The sequence below is a fragment of the Centruroides vittatus genome, unplaced genomic scaffold (assembly GCF_030686945.1).
Source record: "Centruroides vittatus isolate TY-2023 unplaced genomic scaffold, ASM3068694v2 contig_453, whole genome shotgun sequence".
Lineage (NCBI taxonomy): Eukaryota > Metazoa > Arthropoda > Arachnida > Scorpiones > Buthidae > Centruroides > Centruroides vittatus.
The window spans coordinates 1,274,778-1,296,637 of NW_027122249.1; the positions used below are offsets into that span (position 1 = coordinate 1,274,778).

Here is a 21,860-nt window from a genome sequence, read left to right on the forward strand (position 1 = left end):
ACTTCGGACACACACATTCTGTCTAATTGACACTACGTAACCGACCCCTTTTCCCGCTCTCGTCGCCCTTTTATCGTCTCGGTCACGTTTCTCCGTTTCACCAACCAGCATTATTCGAATGTTGTTCCTCATGATTTATGTTTTCTCCGTGGGAACCAAGCAATTAAATATTTTATTATTAACGGTTTAATTCGGCGGGTTCGAATTTTCACACATATAACTTATTGAAATTCTCGAAAATACTAAATAGCAGATAAAAAGTCTTGTGAAATTATTGGGTAACACTCTGTTTCACTTGAGGCCAGATTAAAGACTTTCTACTGTAAAAATATAAACCTAATATGTCTATAAAATATTTTTTTTCTGATTTCCAAAGTAATTACACATTATACTAAAATTTATATTAATTATAATCAAAGTTATAGTTGTTATATGTATGTTCAACAATTTCATTTATTACAGAAAATTTGCTGGATTTCATATTTACTTACAAATCCTTTTCTCATTATTATTACGATAAGTATGTTATGGAAATATTATGGATGGACAATTTTTGTAGGATTTTTGGCCGTATTTCTCTTCATTCCTATACAGTTTGCTTTGAGTAAACTATACTCCAAATATAGGTGATTAACATTTTATATTATATAATTTCGTTATATTTACAGATGAAATAGTCTTCCATTATTTAATGATCGCTAACAGAGATGGAATTCAGATATTTAAGATGAATAAAAAGACATATACTTAATTAAGAGCAATAGTTTATTAGGTGTGAGATAGTCTGGGGATCGATTAATATTTTCTTTCGACCTCGGGACAGTTAGGCTGTCAATGGATGGCGATTAAATGTTTTTCCTGACACCAGTTAAGATAATTGAAGTTCGTGTCCTAACTCGCGAGTATTACATTCTACTCTTCTTGGTATATGTGCAAATAAGATAGTGCTCCGTAATTCGAGTGGGAAGTTCGAGCAAGCAGTGGAGTCGCAGGTAAGTTAACAGGCGTCCGGGTTCCGAATAATGGCAGGTTAACAGATAGGGTAAGTCATATTAAAAGTTTAATGAATCAAAATAAAGCAATGGTCACACTAGAACTACAGCACTAAGTCTATATACAAGCACAATCATCATGTTCGTCCTATAATACATCTAAGATACGGACTATCACTTATCTCTAAATACTTATACGCTGTGACCGAGAAAGAGAGGGGGGAATTTCCATAAATCTACCTTCGTAAAATACCTTTGATAAATTGGTTTCTTTGGGTCTAGTTGAGGAAAATTCGGCATCTAGTAGGGAGTCTTCTATGGAAATAAATCGGCATGGAGAATGGCAAACGAGCCTTAGTCTATGGCTTCTAATGTCCACTCCGAAGATCGGCTGCGCGCTCTTTTTATCATCACTGAGCGTAGGACTTCACTCACGTGACTCACGTTGTTGTAATCTTAAGTTCGAGATGTGTCATCGGTAAGGCCGGTGAGAGCCGTAAGCATTTGACGAATTGGGCGGTTTGTTTATACTCTCGCCAGGTGCGGCGACTCTTCTTTCCATGTAATTTAAACAAATTCGCAGTTCTTAGACGTCAACAATCAGGTGTTGGGATTTGTTTTAGAACCTTTCTCAAAACGAAGGAAAAAATTGTTAATTTTGCTGAGATATTCGATCGTCTCTTGTTTGTTTGACCAGAGGGCAACGGAAATGCTAGGTTTTTTCCATGTCACAATTAATCTAATTTAATTGCCCCAGAATCTCATATTAGGAGATATTAAAGTCGGTAAGATGAATTAGGAAGATAAAACATCAACCTAACAATTTGCTAGGGATTGAAACTTTTACAAGTAGTATGCCCAAAGATACCCATACGTGCTGAGCGTGGTCAGACCCGTGATATTAACGTTATGATGAAAAACGCTGTTAGTTTCCACCGGATGTAAGAAATAAAACAAAAAAAGCTGTTATTAGTACACACAAGGTCAACAGAAAAACACTGCATTTAAAAACGTGCTTTTTATTTTGAAAGCAGATGTAATTTGTGAAAAAAATATATATATATACGAAGCATATTATTAAAAAATAAATATGACAGTAGGAATGAATCAGTTCAAATTATCATTTTCTGCAATAAATTTTAATAAAGATTCTCTGAAGTTTTGTTTAGTTTTACTATCAGTTGCTTGTATAGCATCTGGGAGACGCAAAGCATCTCTTTTCAGTAGTCAATTATTCATAAAATTTACTAAAAATTTGGAAAAAGTCAATATCTTCCTAACTACTTTATTCACAGAAAATGCAACATGTATACTTACCATTTCGCAAGAAATGTACATTTTAAGCGAAAAAATGCTTGCATATCACAGAAATTAACCGACTAAATTGATTCACTAAATTTTCAGGAAAATGCCTGGACATAACTACTGAGACTCACAAATAATTAACACAAAATAAAATAAATATATTTATATAATATAATATGGTTTTATATTCTTTATTCATATTAAACGATTTCTTTCAACTGTTCTGGCAATGAACAAGTTCAGTCTAATCGCTTGGCAAAGTGCCACGCAACTATTTTATAATAGCCATAGTTACCCGGGGGATGAACACGTAAAATCATGTCTTAAATATCTAAATTCATCTACAGTTTTAATTTTTCCTAATATAAAATTTGAATGTATGAAATAATCTGTTTATGCAAAATAGTGAAAATAGTTATTTGAATAGAAAAACATAAAACAATGGTAATATTCACTGCTTAAAAAACTTAGTCTGATATTTATGTTATCATTTTTAAAAGTTAGGTAAATGTTTAATATTTATTTTCATATATTTTTCACAAAAGTATATATTTATATTAAAAAAAAAACTTTTGAAATAATAGATTACAAGCAGTTATATTGGGAGACGAAAGATTAAATCTGTTGAATGAGATGATTGCTGATATGAGATTAATTAAAATGTACACCTGGGAACTGCCATATGCTGCGTTAATAGAAAAAATCAGAGTGTAAGTATAATTAAATATGATAAAACCTCTCGACACAGGAACATAAATAACAAACTATTGAAATAGAAAAGTTCTTCAGAACACTATTTTCTTATGTGAAAAAAAATCTTTTTGAAAACGAATGACTACCAAACTGGATAAATATTTAATCAACTTCACGCTTATTTATACAGGTTTTACTATACAGTACAGCCTCGCTTAACGAGCAAAAATAAAAAAATTAATAAAAAACAATTATTAATAAGTGATATAGGCCTACAATTAGTAATAATTGTATAAGTGAAATTGGAAAGTCGGCATCACCCCCCCTTTATTGGTATGAAGGTTTTTAAGTCTGTAAATATGATCTACACGCGGGAAATTTGTATTACTACTAATTGTTTTTTATTAATTTTTTTAGTATTACACTGAAGAGGGCTTAGAAAGTGTATAAGCCCGAAATGCATTTGTAAAAGACAATAAAAGAAGTATCATAACCTGAAAGCTGTTGAGATAGTCTACCGAACGTAATATTTATTCGGATTTAAGAGAGATACATCCACAGTAAAAAAAAAAAAAAAAACAGCTACCATACTGGATTTTTAGCTATAATTAAATATTAGAAATTAATTAATTTGACTAGAGGTAGACAGTTACGCTGCCATCTCGTATTAAATTTAACGATTAATTTCAACTTAAACTTTAGAAATATCTAAATTAATAAGTAATTATTTATAATTATTAAATTTACTTAGCCCAAAAATTTGGCATATCATTTGGCATGTTTATCAAACATATTATCTGTGATTTTTTTTTTTTTTTTGTTTTCTGCAATTTCAGGTTGGCTCATTCCGAGCTAGAAGAAAAGATGATTCACGCTCCTTAATAATGTATATTATATAATTGTCTTTGAATAAACGTTACACATAAAATATTTGAGTATTTTTTTCGAAGTGGAAGGCATTATTGTATTTTACATTAATTTATATGAAGAAAGTGTTTTGCATAACGAGTAAGATTCTGGAATGAATTTTGCTCGTTAAGCGAGGTTCCACTGTACTTGTACTAAACATGTGGTTTTTTGTTTCCTTTGTATAATTAGTTTAAATTTTTACAATTCATACTAATTACATGTTTATATTTGCAGGAACGAAATGAAAAATGTTCGAATGTATTCATATGCAAGGGGTATATCATTAATATTGGCATTTCCTATATCAAAATTATTTACTTCTCTTACATACCTAGCATTTTTTTTAAATGGAGGACAAATAAATGCTGAAATTATATTTGTCACTATGGCTTTTTCCATTTACATCTACTATAGCACTATTAATCTATCTTCACTAGCAGTAAATTTGATCGCAGAAATTTTGGTTTCATTGAAGAGAATTCAGGTAATTAAAAGTAATATAAAAATAGAGGTTACTGTTTCTAATGTTGTTGCTACAATATTCATTTAGAAATTATTCCAAAAAGTTAATCTTAATTTTGAAAGATAACATTGCTGTAATTAGAATTTAAAATACTGAAAACAGTCGAACACAAAACTTTTTTTTTCTTTTGCCTTCGTGGCTTCTAAAATAGCTTTATTGTTATAACCAATATGGGTTTTCCAACCTAATGAGGAGTATGACCAGGTGGTTAAGGCAGGGCTGGACATTTCTGGAATGAACTACTTGTAAATAATATGTGTAATATTTTAATCAACTAAGAGTCAATACTGAGCATCCAGAACAGAAGCCTGACAACTTAATCACCTAGATCATCTACTGGCATCATACACATGTTCAAAATTTTATTAATAAATTGTTCTGTTTTAATTTAGGATTTTCTTCTCCTTCAAGAAAAAGAGAACAATGCAGAAAAAATTTTAGTAATAAAAGCAAATTTATCTGAAAATGGAATATATATGAATAATGTTACAGCAGCATGGAAAAACGTAAGATATAATTTTAAGTTGCTTGCATTATTTTAACAAACAGAAATGTTTGCATGACATCTTGCGTAGCCATGTTTCTGAACTATTACAATCAGTTCCACAACCTATCAAAAACTCTGATTATATGTTTAATATCGTCGTTTTTTTTCTCTATCTATAATTTAATTCAGATGTGAATTGAAAAAGACTTGATTGTATGTTTAGTTTAAAGCAATTTTACCGAAAACACAAAAACTAAACATAATAATTTCAACTTGCTATAAATTATATGAACATACAAGGATTAACACTTCGTATGTTTGAAATTTAAAAAAAAAAAAACATTTTTCTGAGTATAACAATAACATTGTCATTTGACTCATTTTCAAACCAAGAAGAGAGCTATTGTTTACAGAGTTATAAAGCAATTAGTTTTCTCTTGACCACTACAGCAGGGGTGGAACCGAATATGGCTAGTTCATTTTAAGAAAGTAATTAACTATCCCTCCCCTGATCTCCAAAAATAACAGATTCCACTGGAATTTCAAAGAAAGCAAGTACCAACTATTGTAACTAGAAATAATTTATAGAGAGTTAAAATTTCGCATTTCTATTATTTTCATTTCCGGATCATTATATTAAAAATAAACAAAAAAATGCAGTTTTTCAATTTACCAATATTTCATATGGTTTAAAGCAAACAAAATTCAGAAACAAGATATAATTGTTGTTTTTTCTTGTAATACCTGTAATTTCACAATTTTAGCAAAATTTCAAGATGTCAAGCAAATAAAGTTCTGTGTACTGTTGAGGCAACTAATGATTTATTTTCCTTTATTCAATTTATCTAACAACTTTATAACAATAAATAAATGGCATGCGGGTATATCTCTTTTTATGAAATGCAAATGTTTCTGAATATTATTTCATTATCAATTTGATATGGAGCTGATTATATAACTACGTATTTTTCATTAAATTCAAAAATAGAACATTATGTTTACAAATAAAGATGTTCTGTTCCGAAAACTTTTTAACTAAAATTCATAATCAATTTATTTTTGACCTCATGTTCTTTTATCTAAAACTCTGACGTGAATTCGCTTTTTTGCAGAAATCAAATAGAAACTAAACTCATCTTCAAACTTTGCATTTAACCATATATTATTTCGTTTCTTACTGTAGGACTGCAATAGCTGTAATTCTCTCTGTTTGAATTAGCGTTAGAGTACGATAGCAATAGCGCAGTGCAAGGTTACTGAAATTATCAACTTTTTCACATATTTCGATAAATTTTAGGCTGTCAGAAATCTTACCAACTATGCTGTACAGTACACTTTGCAGTAGTGTGCACGGATATCCGCTCAGATTTGTTTACCGACACTTTTTCAGCCTAACGATAACACTGCGTGATCCTACACTGTGTGCACAATTGATTTAAAACGTGTATAAATATTGTCGTAGAAAATCGATATTTCCAAAAATAATTTTATAGAATTTTTATTTATTTACAAATATACACTGCTTGTCAAAAGTTCAGTACAGATAACAAAAATCTAAATAAAAGCCTAAATAGCATGAACGCTTAATGAAAATTAGTATATAGGTATAATTTAGTATGAGAACTAACAATTACTCCTTAAAATTGTGCAAAATATTACTATATGTAATATGAAAATATAGAACATTGGAAAAATACCGGTATAATTCAAGAGTGCTGTACAATAGACAATAAAGGACAGAAAACCGAATTGTTATGGTGCAAAAAGTACATAATCATGTCCAAAAAAAATCTTTACAGGATTCAAAAATATGGAGAGCTGATGGAAGAATGGTCGCTAGTCAATTAACTAATGAAATGGTGAGATTTTTTAATGTTTATGAACTTTTTATCTCAATGCTTTACTGACAATTCCAAACAACAGGAATCATTGTGAGAAGATCTGTTTCTGGTCGTCCACGTGTGACAAAAATTCGGGAAGATCGGAGATAATTCCATTTTAATGGACCATAGTGAACGTGCACATCGAACAAAACTGCTTGACAAATATTTTTATAAAGAAAGAATTAAACGAATGGCTTGGGGTGGATATACTCAAGAAGTCGATTCCATAAAACATCAATGAAAATCTCCATGTAGACGTATTTTAGCTGTCATACTTCATGCACAAATTTTCCAAACCACTCTTTTGCTGTTTTCTGAGTTTTTGCAATTTCTTTTTGAAAGTATGAGTCAAGTTTCATTAATGCTAGAAAAATTCACATACCGTATTGACCGCAATATTTTGTATTGGAATTTCTTGTTTTGTATTCATAATTATTGTTAGGTGCATCTATCTTTTATTTTTCGTATTAGCAGTCACTTATCTTTCCCGAAGTGTATAAAATGTATAACTAAAGTATATATATATATATAACCCTATAAATGTTTCAAAAATTTATTTAAGTGGTTTTCAAAATATTGTAGTTTTTGTGATCCGTGCTTAACTTTTTATGGCTACTGTATAATGTATCTCTTTATTGAGCCTTTATTGCATTAAATATCAAAAATATTCACAACTTCATTATAAAATAATGCTGGGTACATATTCTTCACTTATATGTAAAGCAAGCCGGATCAGTTAGAGGGGAGACATATTCAGTAATTGGACTCACTGAATGAATTCGTGACATCATCAAATGCGATTCTCAGAAAATTCACGAATACTCCCTACATTTTAGAGGGTACTTGATTATTGAATTTTACTGGAAAAGTAATTTTTATAACGTGTTTATTTGTTTGTCATTAAGAATTTATTGTAAATGCTAAGATATTAACTAACTTTTTTGAATAATAAAATAACGACATTATCATGAATTAGTTTATAAAATGTAATAATTTTTCATTTACAAGTTTTAAGATTATCCTATTTAATATAACTTTTTCGTATTACAAGGAAACCGAACCAACACTAAATGAAATATCTTTAAACATGCAGCCTGGAGAATTGTTAACTGTTCTAGGGCCTGTTGGATCAGGGAAGGTAAAAATTTTGTTTTTGCAGTTTCACATAAATTAATTATATTGTTTTTGTGATTCTTGTATTCTTTAAAAACATGTATTAATTGAGATGTATTATTTTACTGTATTTACTCGTAAATGCATTCAAAATGTTTACTTACTTGAATTATCATACAAAATATTTCACACTAAATAATCAAACGATCTATTACTTTCATTAGACGTGTTTATTAATGTCGATGTTGGGAGAGATCCCCATAAGATCTGGTAATGTGTCAGTGAAAGGGAAGATTGCTTATGCCTCTCAAGAAGCTTGGGTATTCAACGAAACTGTCAGAGAAAATATCTTGTTTGGAGAAGAATATGATGAAGAGAAATATAAAAAAGTTTTGCATATCACGGCCCTAGATAAAGTAAGAAAATGTTTTATCTTGTTATTAGCATAGTTTAGATGTGTTATATAGATTAAAGAGGGAAACTAATTTGATAACAACTAGAAATGAAACGAAAATTTCTCCTTACGTATATCATTAACGTATCAGATTAGTAGATTTCATGCATGTTTTCTTGAAAAAGACGCATGAAATAAACTATCAACTAATAAAACTACGATAAATCTATAATTTATCAGTTAAAAAACATTATAAATTAAAAATGATACTTTTTAATTTTATCTATTAGTTACGTGTTTGTTAAATATCACAATGGCATAAATATAATTTATTATCGAAATGTAATAATATTGATAATTATGATCATATTGTGCTATTACTAATTAACTGATTACTTAATAATAATGAGAAGTAATTAGGCCTATATCATAAAAATAAGGCTTGTGAAATGATAAGATAAATTATTTTTGTGCATGAAGAGCAATTTCTTTTATGTATTTCATTCTGCAGTTGTAATTATGATAAATTTGTTTCTAAACACAATAATAATCAAGTTTTCTTATAAACTCAACAGCATTATTACCTATCCAGTTCCGTAGGGGACAAATTTACATGTGTATGTTTGTAGAGATTTTTTACCTTTTTCATATTATACGCCAATCAAAATGACTGGATACAAAACGCCTCGATTCAGTAAATGCAAAACGCTGATCTTCAGATCACCGCGGACATTTTCTAGTTATAACTAGTAAATGGAACATCATTAAAAAGTCGCATATGCATTAAATAGTTAGCTGAATGCTAGATAGCTGGGGGAGAACGCGTTAGTTTATTATTTTAGGGAAACTTGAATAGAATCCGGATCAGCCAGCATTAGAATTTTCTCACAGGCAATCTGTTCTGTATCAGACAGGTAATCTCTCACCATTCAATCATTCATGCATACATGATTGAACTTGCATACTGCATTTTCTGCACTTACAAAAATACGAATTAACATTTATTTATGGTATGCACACGAAAATATCTATGATTTTTAGTTTATATGTCTTGTGTTTTGAAGACCATAGAATAAATTATGTTTCTTGTATATATCACTTATCGAACATCACGCTTCATCTTCAATGTCATTGTTTGTTAAGATTTCTTTAACTTGTTAAAGAATATTTTACAGTTTCATTCTTAAACTGTAGTCATATGCTATCTGCATTATACAATACTAGATGGACACTGGAATGTTTTCATTGCAGTATCCATCTAGTATTGGGAGCAGGGCCGGATTATCGAATAGGCAAAGCAGACAAATGTCTAGGGCCCGTAATTCGGAGGGGCCCGGCTTTAGTGCAGAAGATTTCTCTGTTTCAAAACGAGTTAAAAATTATTTAAAAAATTAGATAGGACAGAAAAGGCTGTATTTAACAATTCCTACTAAGCTCCGCTCGACTAGCCATTATGTAAAAAAAAAAAAGGGCAACAGCCACCCGTGCGTCAGAAGTAATGTGCGCCACGAGATCTCTCGCACCATCTAGAAATATTCCTAGGGCCGACTCTCGTGGTAGTACTGATGTATGGTTATGATTTATTTTCTAAATCTAAACTTATACGTCGCGACATCGCATATTCGATGTAGCGTTCAAGTTGCTCGAGTGCGAAGATATTACAATTCAATAGTGTTTTATAAAAGAGTTAAAAAGGGTGACACTACGGTGTGACTTGGGGTGACACCACGATATCCGCACCGGGTGTCACCCATGCTAGCTACGCTAATGTCACATTATATAAGATTTGTTTAGAAGCAACTTATTTAAATGGGGCCCCAATTTAAATTTTGTCTAAGGCCCGCTAGAGGCTTAATCCGGCGCTGATTGGGAGAGAGACTTTATGAAACTGAGTCAACTTTGATAAAAGTAAAAATAATAAGCGCGAAATCAATGAAATTTTGCATGAATGAATGATTCGTTTGATTCGATGAAATCATTCATTTAGAAATGAATGAAATCATTTTCTGAAAAAAATTGGCAGACATTCTGCTGATGAATTCTGAGAGTCAATAACAGCCATTTTCTGCTGTGGATAACTCAAATTTCAATTAATATCAGAAACCAACCTACTTTTGATAGAGGGCTTAACTTTAATCTGCCATAATTCATTTTACACAATTCACTCCCCGATTAGGACTGACATTGATGATAGGTTTGACTGAAAGGGTACTCCTGGTGTTCTCAAAAAGGAAATTGTCAAATTCAAAAGAAACAACTGCGGATTATTTATGTATTACGAAGAATAATAGCCGTGTAATTTGGGCAATTCTTTTATTTATAATTTCCAAGATTAATACATATTGAACACTTTAAAAAAAATTATATGCCGATTATTTAATAACTTACCATGTAATGTGAAATAAACAACATATTTTCAATTGATATCTGTTTACAGCGGATATGGGTCTTAAGAAAGAAAAAAAGTGTCTTGTTCTGAGTCTGTCTGTCAAATCTACGTTAAACCATTAATGCAATAATGAGGATTTAATAATAGAGTAAACTTTCCTTAAAACAAACATTGATAAAGGAAATTCTTTGTCATAATGTTATTTTTCACGCGATAAAGTAAAGAAAAATTATGCCAGAATTTATTAAACTGAACTGTTAAGTTTCCTTTACAACTCCCAAGATATAACCCTATTTCCATTAATTGTTGCTTTTTACACATTTCAACATGAATAATAGAAAGTGGATGTGTAATAAATGTTCCTTTTTGACTAGAATGGATTTTCTTCTAGTAAACAAATACGGATTCAACATGCAATTCAAACATCTGGTTTTAGTGGACATTCTACTGTACTTTGAAAATAAAAATTTAAATGTACAGACACCAACTCTTTTAAATGTATGAACTCTTAAATCTGTGAACTCAATACGGAAACTAGAACGTGTCTGGACACGTGCTAGTCTCCATACTGAGAAGTGCATTCTGTGATGCCAGGTTTGCATGCTTGGCTCGTTTTACTCGTTTGGTACCGAAAGATATTTTCTACTCTTCCACGCTATCTTCAACAGAAAAAATAAGGAATTTCTTCTAGCTTTGTATCGTCTAAATACTGATTTATTGCTCAACACGTAACTTGCAAAAATCGTCTCTTTTTCATTTCGACTGCTTTGAAATTCATTTAGAAAATTAAATAAAATTAAATTCATGTAAAAAACAAGTTAACTTTATTTAGTAAATTAATTCAAAATATTATAATTGAGAGATTTCACTCGCCTATTAAGCCTTAACTCACTAAATTATTCAAATTTGATCTTCACCCTAAAAATCAGTACTAAGGATATTCGATAAAGCGAACTAATAACTGTTTCCCTGATAATTTAAATTAACTGTTGGCTGTACTTGCAAGTTATTTTATTTTCTAAAGATTTATTAATTATCAATTAAAAATCTACTAATATGAGGTAAATAACTATATCAGTGATAATAAACAGAAACATCCAGGTATCAATGGAGTACATTTAATAAAACAAAAAGAAGTGTACATTAAAAAATCGATTACATGCGTAATTAACATGGAATATCCAAAATGCATTTCGGACTATCGGAGTAGGCTAGTCCAACTTTAGTTGTTTTTCATATAAAAAGGTTATAATACTTAAAATTATACAATATAAAAGAAAAACGTTATAAAGGTATGATCATTGAACATTGAATGGGTGCAGAGAAGAAAAGCTTAAGGCGGCTTCATAATGTTACACGGTAACTTGACGTAAGGTTTACTAATATAAACAGTATTAAAATTAGCGGAATAATAAGATAATGATGTTATACAAAACAAATTATATCTACATACCATAACAGTAGTAAGATGGATTATTAAGAGGTGATGGAATGAAGGTAGGCCATTAAGAAGATAGTCATTACTTGTTCTCCAGATATTGCCTGTGCCATACCTCCCTCATAACCGCTCTGCACCTTGTAGTATGCCACCTTCAAACTTCATACCTTTATAGCGGTTCCTTTATCTTGTATAATTTTAAGTATTATAATTTTTTATATATATAAACCAACTGAAGTTAGATTACTCCGATAATCCGAAATGCATTTTGGTTATTTCATGTTAATTACTCATGTAATTGATTTTAATGTACATTCCTTTTTGTTTTATTAAATGTACTTTATTGATACCTGGGAGTTTGTGCTTATTATCACTGGTGTGATAAGTCTTTATTATCTACCTCACATTAGTAGATTTTTAATTAATTTAATTATTCAAAGGGCTAAAAGCAATTTCTTTATATTTATTAATTATATTTAGTTTAAACAAAATTGTCAGTGAATATTGTGTAGAACATAATTATCTTGTATTTTACGTTTACTTATTTCAGGATATTTGTTTATTTCCTAAAGGAGATCTGACCATAGTAGGAGAAAGAGGAGTGATAATGAGCGGTGGGCAGAAAGCAAGAATTAATCTAGCAAGGTAAGATAAGTCTTTCTCTAGTATGATGTTTTTATCACTGTTAATATAGCAGTACAATTTTAATAGAAATAAAGCAGATATAATATAATCCTTAACACTTGGCTATAAGTCAAGTAATGCTTATAAGTATACAGGTATGCCTCGAGTTACGTCGTTTCGAGTTACGTCGTTGTCGATTATACGTCGTTTGTCGAAAAAGTATGTGGAAAAATAAAAATCAAATTTAAGTCATTTTATTCGACTTTACATCCGTCTGCTACAAATATTGAAGTCGTACTATCACTATAAAAGAGTTAAAAGCACATAAAATCATATTAAAATATGTACATTTACATTAAATGTTAATATAATCATCATAAATTTTAGAGAACGAAACATGAAAACATCTGCGTTTCTGTGTTGTCGTCTTATTTAGCGGTCTTTAAGTGCTCATTATTGGAGTTTTCCACGGCAGTTCCAATATCTACCATTTGGTGTCGTTGTCAGTGCCACTCGATATTGGTAAATTTAACATAAATTAGTTTATTTTCTACTATCGCAAAATAATTTTAATAACTGTATTTGTTATTTAACCTTAAAAAATCATCTTATTTTATAATGTCATGGAGAAACAACATTCACAAATAAAGAGTCCGCGATGTAGTGTAAACATCACCAAATTGTAAACATTTGCATTTACAAGTATGTACTGTATTATACATACATACAGTACATGTATTTGTAAATTTAGATTACTTTTTTTCTGTACTATATTAAAAACTAAAATTTATTTGTTTGTAAGCTTAAAATAGATTCTTATTAACCATATATTATTAAAAATGCATTTATAAATAAAATACAGAACTGGAAATGGTAATTTCTGGTTTAGCCTAGTGACAAGTAAATTCGGAGACAAGTAAATTCAACTTACGTCGTTTTTCGTCTTACGTCGCCTCTCCTGGAACCAATTACCGACGTAAGGCGAGGTATACCTGTATATTGCTTTGAAGTTTACTCATTACATAGTAGCAAGAAACATTAATTTATCTCCCCATGAATAACGTTTTCTTATTTTTAAACTGTTTCTACGGTGCATTTCTATCAGTGCTGTGGAATAGTGAAATGTAAATTTTGTACAATTAAAAACAAATCATTGTGCTGAACAGCAAGTCAAATCTCTTTGATTTTATCAGATAATATTATTTCAGTCTGGTTATTTTGTATTCTAATGGCAAAAGTATTATCTTTCGGTGTCCTATACTTTGTTACAGTCAGTCTCCCACTTCCAGCTAATAGATTACCACATTATTATCTTCTAATCAAAATGTTTGCTGTGAGAAAATTCAACCTAATTAAAAGGATTAAAGTGATTAGAAGATAATAATATTAATACAGCATCCCAACAAATAAGAACACCGCATCTAAAATTATATGAAATAACATAACATAATTGTTTTTTCGTGGAAAAAGAGTAATTGCCAGAGTTTCTGAACATTTTCACTTTATTGTCACTTATCACGTAGACGTGTTTTAAAAGTAAATATATTATAAAGATAAGAAAATAGGGTTAATGTTACCTATGGTTCCAAGATGGCGGCTCGTCTGTGATTCCAGCAAATAGAAGAAGGGAAACAGTGGGGACGCACGTTCTAACCTATTCTAATAAATTACCATAATTATTACCAACAAAATTATTAGAATAAGTTAGGTTAGGTTAGAATGTGCGTCCCCTGTTTCCTTGCTGGAATCAAACGAGCCGCCATCTTGGAACCATAGGTAACATTAACCGAAAATAGAACAGGGAGATCAATTATATAAAGATCAATATAAAATTTAGTTTTCTGCTTGGTGGATATTTTTTGCATTTTATTGTAAATTTATTTTATGGTTATGTTATATTTTTATATTTTCTAGAGCATTATACCTGGATGCTGATATATTTCTCCTTGATGATCCACTGAGTGCTGTTGATGTTACAGTAGCAAAACATATATTCGAAAAGTAAATATTTACGTAATATTTTTGGAATATTTAAAATATTTCAACTTTTTAATCATTTCAGATGTGTAATGGAATATTTGAAAGACAAGATTTGCATACTGGTTACACATCAAATACAGTTTTTAAACTCTGGAAATAAAATTTTGGTGTTAAATAAGGTATATATAATATCATTGTTAATTCGAACCTATAAATTTCAGAATAATAGAAAAACCTTTCATATTCATTGAATTGATTACATAAACCACCAAAAAGTTACACATATATATGGGTGACGAACGGCAAAATATATTGACAATATTCCAAAAAATGGAAACTTCGAAAACTTCTACTGTCCAGTTTGTTGGTCAAACGTGAATTCGTGACCATCTACTAGTGTGTATTAATTTACATGCATTTAGACACCGGCCGGGTTTGAAAAATGTTATATTTTCGTTTTATTCATAGCAGTAAATACAGAAAAGGGATTGCATCACCAGTTAAAAATGCATCTGTAAATATACAAGTAATTAGATAGTTATTACCGATAAATTCAATAGCATATTACCTATGCTATTGACATTTGTAAACAGGTAAAAAATTTTTGAAGACAAATATGTATTTCTATACGTTCTAACCTATTTTAACATTTTTATATAATAATTACATAAAAGCAATTGTGTTTTATATATATTTCTATTATATTTCAGGGAAAATGTGAATATATTGGTAATTACAATGAAATGGAAAATAAAGAAATGCTTACAGGAATTTCGTCAGGGCAAGATATCGCTAAAAATAGTGTGCAGTTAGAGAGTGCCCATTTCAACGATGATGGATCACTTGAAGGTACTCAATATGATATGTTTGACGACATTGAAGATTGTATCAACACCAATATAGTAAGAGTTACTTATTTATTAAACAGTTAAGTCGGTAATAGTTTTAGAATAGAATAACTGAAGTGTTAATTTTTATTTCTGCACTTCTATATATAACGAATTTCTAATTGAGGAGGTACATCCGCGAAGATTCTTGTATTTGGCGCACAAAATTATATTCGTTCTAAAAACTTGAGCACTAGATTTTAATTAAACTTTGCCACTTTCCATTAATTGTGATGAAAAATCCAAAAATGTAATAATAAGGGAGGTACATGACTGTTACAGAATTGAATTATTCGGTTTTACGAATAAATCATTATAATGAATGTATACATCTTTTATTCAGCAATACTTATGTCAATATATTTATATTAAGTCAAATCATTGAATGCTAGAGCTATGATTTTGATGGCTAACCAATATAACACTCATTTCGTAAGGGAATAATTTACAAGAATTTTTTTGTTATCAATTGTATAATAGCTAAAGGATTGTCAGCAATTCGTATTTTTTACATAAATATTGTGATCTTTTATATTAGTAATTTAGAGTATTAGACATATGTGGATATTGGAAAGTTAGAAAAATGATTTAGCTGGATCAAGAATGAAACGAAAAGAGTTCGTTTATTAAAAGCTGGTTGTTTGAAAGATGGAAAGGACACAAGCACATTATAGTGACAAACAATTTAGTAAGTTGTCACTAGCAGGTAGAGGCTAAAGATTAAGAAGAAAGAACTAAACCATATTTGAATGCAATAAAAAGTATTGCAGTTATCGATAAATATACAAAAACTTCCAGCAACGACTTGCCTAACTTTTTCAGTAACTTTTGGTTGTGCCATTTGTTATCATATTTTATTTAAAAACTTTTTATGTCCTTAACTATTAAAAAATAGTAAAAAGCTTAATTTTGATAGTAGGGATGGGTTTTATAAAAAATTGTAAATCCTAATAACAACTAAAATCATCATTAAGTCTGACCCTACTGGAGATACGCACGACCTCCTTTATCTCTCCACCCTCTCGACCTTTAGTGATCAAAATTTAATGGCTTCAATCTCCCTAATAAACAAACCTCCTTTCAAAATTTAACAAATTTTCGACACAAAGTACAGGAATTATTAAGCTTAATTTTTAAGTTAGTGAAAAAATAATGCCCCTACACACAAACAAACAAACAGTCACCCATGCATACAGAAATTATACCCGAATTTTTTTTTTTTTTTTTGCATTTCTCGACGTCTGAATGTAAACATTATCAAACAATGCAAAGCTAAATTATTGTAAGTAAAAAATAACGTAAGATATTGGTTACCTGTAATTTTGGAGAAAAATTAATTTCAATTTATATGCTTTTCTAAATTTTTGATTAAAAGCTAATAATATATCTTTTAAGAGTTGCTATCTTGTTCTTAATAAATAAATGAGATTTGTAAAATATACAAGTTTTCAATTTGTAGTCTCAGTCAAATGATTAGTGACACAGCTACATCAATTTAAGTTTAGTGATTTAGGGTTAAAACCACTTTACCAATTAGAAATAAAAGTATCACAGAAAATAACTCGTTGGTTGACACCGGTTGAGTAAGATTTAAAAGGGGACAACGTTGTAACACGTTAGATTTTATTCGGCCTTATAGATAAATATTACATTAATTGTATTTAGTGTGTACGCCAGGACTGAAAGTTCATTTTGATTCAATGTGTGAGATTCGGGAGACCCCCTCTCCTTTCCTGGTGGGAAAGTTTATTTAACAAACAATAACTACTGAGTGTGGATGTGTGTGAATCGCGACACTTAAACAATTACATGGTAGTGAGAATTGAATAACAAAAGATAAATAAACCTTTGCCGAGGTCGTCATAATCCCGTGACAAAATCTTATTGCGGCCCGCCGGGGCGCAGCTGTGAAAGAGTATCACCTGATGAAATTTTCACACTCGGTGGGAAGCTGTCGGGATATAACGGGTTCGCACCGGAGGTTCAGCGCGGACACTCTAAGAAGCAACAAGGACAAGCTTCAGTCTGTCCCAGCTCCTGTCTCTCCTTCGAAATCCGTCTCCGACGCGGAATCTCTCAACCACGAACAGATGTTACGAGAGGTCAACTCATTATCTACCTACCAGAGATATTATTCGTAGATCGATGTAAACTCTCTCTCTCTCTGTCAATTACAGTATAAGTACTTCGATATTTGATATAGTTCATATCTTAAATCATATAGACTTATAGCTGCAGTTTAAGTGTAACCTTTGCTTTATTTCGATTCATTAAACTTTTGATATTTGTTAACATGTCTGTTAACCAGATAGTTTTCGAAAATTGGACCCTTGTCAACGTACAGTACCTACTGACTCTGTTGCTCGAAGTAGATAATATACAATTCTAGAGAGGTTGCGGCCGAAGTTTTCATCTCTAAAAAGTGAGCGTCGAGCGTCCCCATCCTGTAAACCTAGATGTTTGACAATGGCGCTTGGAACATCATTGGAATCGTGCTTGACGTTCCAAACGCCGTTGTCAAACTTCTAGGCATACAGGATGGTGGCGCTCAACGTTTGACGTGCACGTTTTAGAGATGAAAACTTCGGCCGCAACCTCTCTATTACTATCGCGTGTTAATACGCGTAAATATTTCTTAACTGGTGTTAGATCTGACAGGAAAGGAAAATTACACGATTTTCCCACTTTTCGACTTTTCATTGAGAAAATTAGCTTTCCAGTGACAACGTGAGCGGGCCTAACCGTCCCAACATCGAAAAAAGGAGTTTAAAGCCTTGGTCACACTATGCGATTTCCAGCCGCGTAGGCGACTGCAAACGCAACAAGCGCGAGTCACGCGCGTCTTCTCGTGGTCACACATTGTTCGTTGACGTTGCAACTCGGAAACACGTGACCCTATAATAAACCAATAAAATTACAGTAGCTTGTTTTTGTCTACTTTCGTGAGTTTACCGACATTTTACGTTCTACTTCAGAGTATTTACGGAATTTTAGCTACTTTTCTTATTAAAATAGCAAGCAGTTCCTTTTCTGGAATGAATAAAAGAAAACAGGCGATAATTTTGTTAGAGCTGGCGAGAATATACGAAGAGAAAAATAAGAAAAAACATTCGTGCTGGGTTAAAATTTGACGAAATGAAAATCAACGGGCTAAACAATCGTGCTTTCACCAGCTGATGAATGAATTAAGGCTTTCGGATGCCGAAAGTTATAGCGGTTAATTCATTTATAATCGATATATTTTTTTCTTTTATATCAGCATTTATTTTATTCAATTGTATATTATTAAAAGTAATGAAACTTTTTAAAATAAATCTAACAATAACTTTTATAAATTCAGATTTGATTTATATCAAATATAGCATTTAAATGTACTGAAACTGAGTTAATACAAATGTTATAATCAAGATATGTTGACAAATATACAACACAAAGTATGACGTGGCACAAAGACGTTTTCTGATTGGATGCGCGTTTGCAACCGTCGCGAGTAGGACAAACTTTTTGTTTCTAGTTGCGGTTGCAGTCGCACCGGTTTTCGAGGGGGGATTACTAGTTAACGGGAACAGCCATCGCTGTTGCAGTCGCCCGCGCGGCTGGAAATCGCATAGTGTGACCAGGGCTTAAAGCTATAAAATCGACCCCCAACTTCTCACAAATGAAAGATTCTACAACAACAGGGTTTGAGATTAATTAAACGAAAGTAAAGTCATTGCATGCGCAACGACTTTACTTTCATTTAATTGACTTCACTTTACCTAGTATTATATTCTGTCGATCCATTCGATTCAAACTTTGAAAATCGATTCAAACTTTACTTTTGTTTAATTAATCTCAAATCCTCTTGTTATAGAATCTTTCATTTGTGAGAAGTTGGGGTCGACTTTACAGCTTTAAACTCCTTTTTCCGATGTCGGGACGGTTAGGCCCGCTCACGTTGTCACTGGATGGCTAATTTTCTTTATGAAAGGTCGGAGGAGGGAATATAATGTAAGTCTAAACACAATCAGCAAGAAATTCCTAACGTTAGGCTTTGCAGTTACCTAAGTGTATGTTCCGTTAAATCCATTCATTGCGCATTTCCACGCGGATGTGCCAATGGGAACTGAACATTTTCGTTTACGATCACTGTAAGCTATTTTAAAAACTATTCAGTTTAGTATAATATATTAAATTAAATTTATAATAAATTTAATATAATAATAATTATTATTATTTTTAAAATAAATTTATAATAATAATTATTTTTTATTATAAATTTATTTTTAAAATATTTGATTTGCTTTTGTGAAGCAAATCAAATAGGCTTGATCATTCTTGTTTAGTGACAATGATTAATTTTGATATATTTCTTATTCTTTGTTTTGAAATTTCATTCTGTTACTATCAAGTAACTATGTACAGTACTGTACTTGACGAGAATACCTAATTATTTATTTACTGTGCGTATGATTAGAGAATAACGCCTTTAATTTAAAATTACATGGTGAACTAAAGGCTACTTTGAATTGTTTATTTCGAAAAAGATACATTATAATATTTGTTCAGAATTTAGTATAATTCCACAAATAATTTTTATAATTTTGAAATTATTCATTGTAGGATGTCGAAAATTCTAGAATATCATGCTACGATGACAGAGGTGAAATGATGGGAACTTCAGTGTACAAAGCATATGTGAATGCAGGAGCAGGTTTCTTCTTCAAGATATTTTTGTTAATTATGCTAGTTCTATCACAGTCTATTACAAGTGCTAGTGACTATTGGCTAATCAAATGGTATGGTTTGTTAACTTTTAATGCTTATAATGAACTGATTTTTTATATAAAATGTTTAAAGAAAACACATAGCATTATTGAAATCACGTTTATTTCAGCATACGGACTACTTTGGTCCATTAGGAATGAACAATCTTTAAGAGTTGCAATAGATATGTGTTATTCTTCCATCTCTCAATAATCACCTGTACAGTATTATACTTTGGTATTCAAATTAAAGTATGAATAAAACTTTTAACGAAATGTATATAAGTTGTTTTGAAAGATTTCAAGGAAATTCATTTCATGCATAAATTTTAGAGATAAATTTATTCTAGTTATTTTATTTTAAATGTTAAAATTGGTAATAAGTAGCTATCTGAACAAAACATGTTTTCAATGAAAGGATTTTTAAACAATTTTCTAATGAACCAGAATAAGAAAGCATATTTTCTACATTTCATTATCCAGGTAGGATGGGCTGTACAAGTTCAGAAAGATATTTGACTTAGATGGTATCGTCTTCTTGTAGCGAGCTTTTTAGCAATAGATTCCAATGTTTGCTTTATCGGAAAATTGAACAAATGTCAGTGTGCACAAAGATACTCTTTGATTCCAGATGTATTTCATTTGTAACTCTATTGGTCGCATATTAAGAAACAGCAATAATGATCACACTTATATATTCCATGATAACAAAAACAAATACGTAAGCAGTAACTAACATTTATTAATCTAACGTTTTTGGTCTTTTTGATTTACCTTTTACAGGAATAAACATATAATTTAAAATTTCACAAAAATTTCATCACAAATTATGTAAGTTTCATTTAAATTCGCACTGAAATTATTATATTAATTTAAGCTTATATATTACTACTTGTAGGTTTGAACATATTTCATAAATATTATTTAATACATTTAAAAATTTTCCTTAATTTCTTTCATTAAAAATAATTGGAAAAGCCAAGAATATGAATTGTTATTTTATGTTCATATTTCAGGTTGCAAGATAAAAGAATCTACAGCGAAATTATCGAGAATTTCCAAAATATCACATCGAAAACAAGAATTTTTAATAACACTGAAGGCAAAAATTTGAAGAATTTAAGTAGTGAAGAATTTAACATGTATGTATACTTGGGATTCATATGCGGAGTAGTTCTAACTTCGTTACTTTCCGCATTATTATTGTTCGAATTCTCTACCGTTGCGTCTATCAATCTGCACAACAATATGTTCCGCTCCATTATTCGAACTCCAATATCGTTTTTGGATAACAATCCAGTTGGTATGTAAAACGAATTTAATTAATTGTTACATTTAAGATGATTAATGAAAAATTCCAAAATAACGTTTATGGTAAAACATCATTTCATAACCTCCAAATAAATAAAATGGCTGACCATAAACAAGTACCTTCTTTGAAGTTTATGCATATTTTTCGTGCCTTTCCAAATTGTTTTTTACATCCGGGAAAAAAACA

The 21,860-nt window shown here is 30.6% G+C and overlaps 1 protein-coding gene across 1 annotated transcript in view; it reads left to right on the forward strand.

Moving 5' to 3' along the window:
- LOC136977330 (ATP-binding cassette sub-family C member 4-like) overlaps positions 1-21,860 on the forward strand; it is a 53,745-nt gene that overhangs the window by 10,616 nt on the left and 21,269 nt on the right. The window contains exons 5-15 of the mRNA XM_067272797.1: positions 463-626; positions 2,882-3,007; positions 4,134-4,383; positions 4,815-4,928; positions 7,844-7,930; positions 8,130-8,321; positions 12,677-12,771; positions 14,665-14,751; positions 14,813-14,909; positions 15,441-15,511; positions 21,379-21,665. Of these exons, the coding sequence (XP_067128898.1) occupies positions 463-626; positions 2,882-3,007; positions 4,134-4,383; positions 4,815-4,928; positions 7,844-7,930; positions 8,130-8,321; positions 12,677-12,771; positions 14,665-14,751; positions 14,813-14,909; positions 15,441-15,511; positions 21,379-21,665 (1,570 nt within the window). The remainder of the gene's footprint in view (positions 1-462; positions 627-2,881; positions 3,008-4,133; positions 4,384-4,814; positions 4,929-7,843; positions 7,931-8,129; positions 8,322-12,676; positions 12,772-14,664; positions 14,752-14,812; positions 14,910-15,440; positions 15,512-21,378; positions 21,666-21,860) is intronic.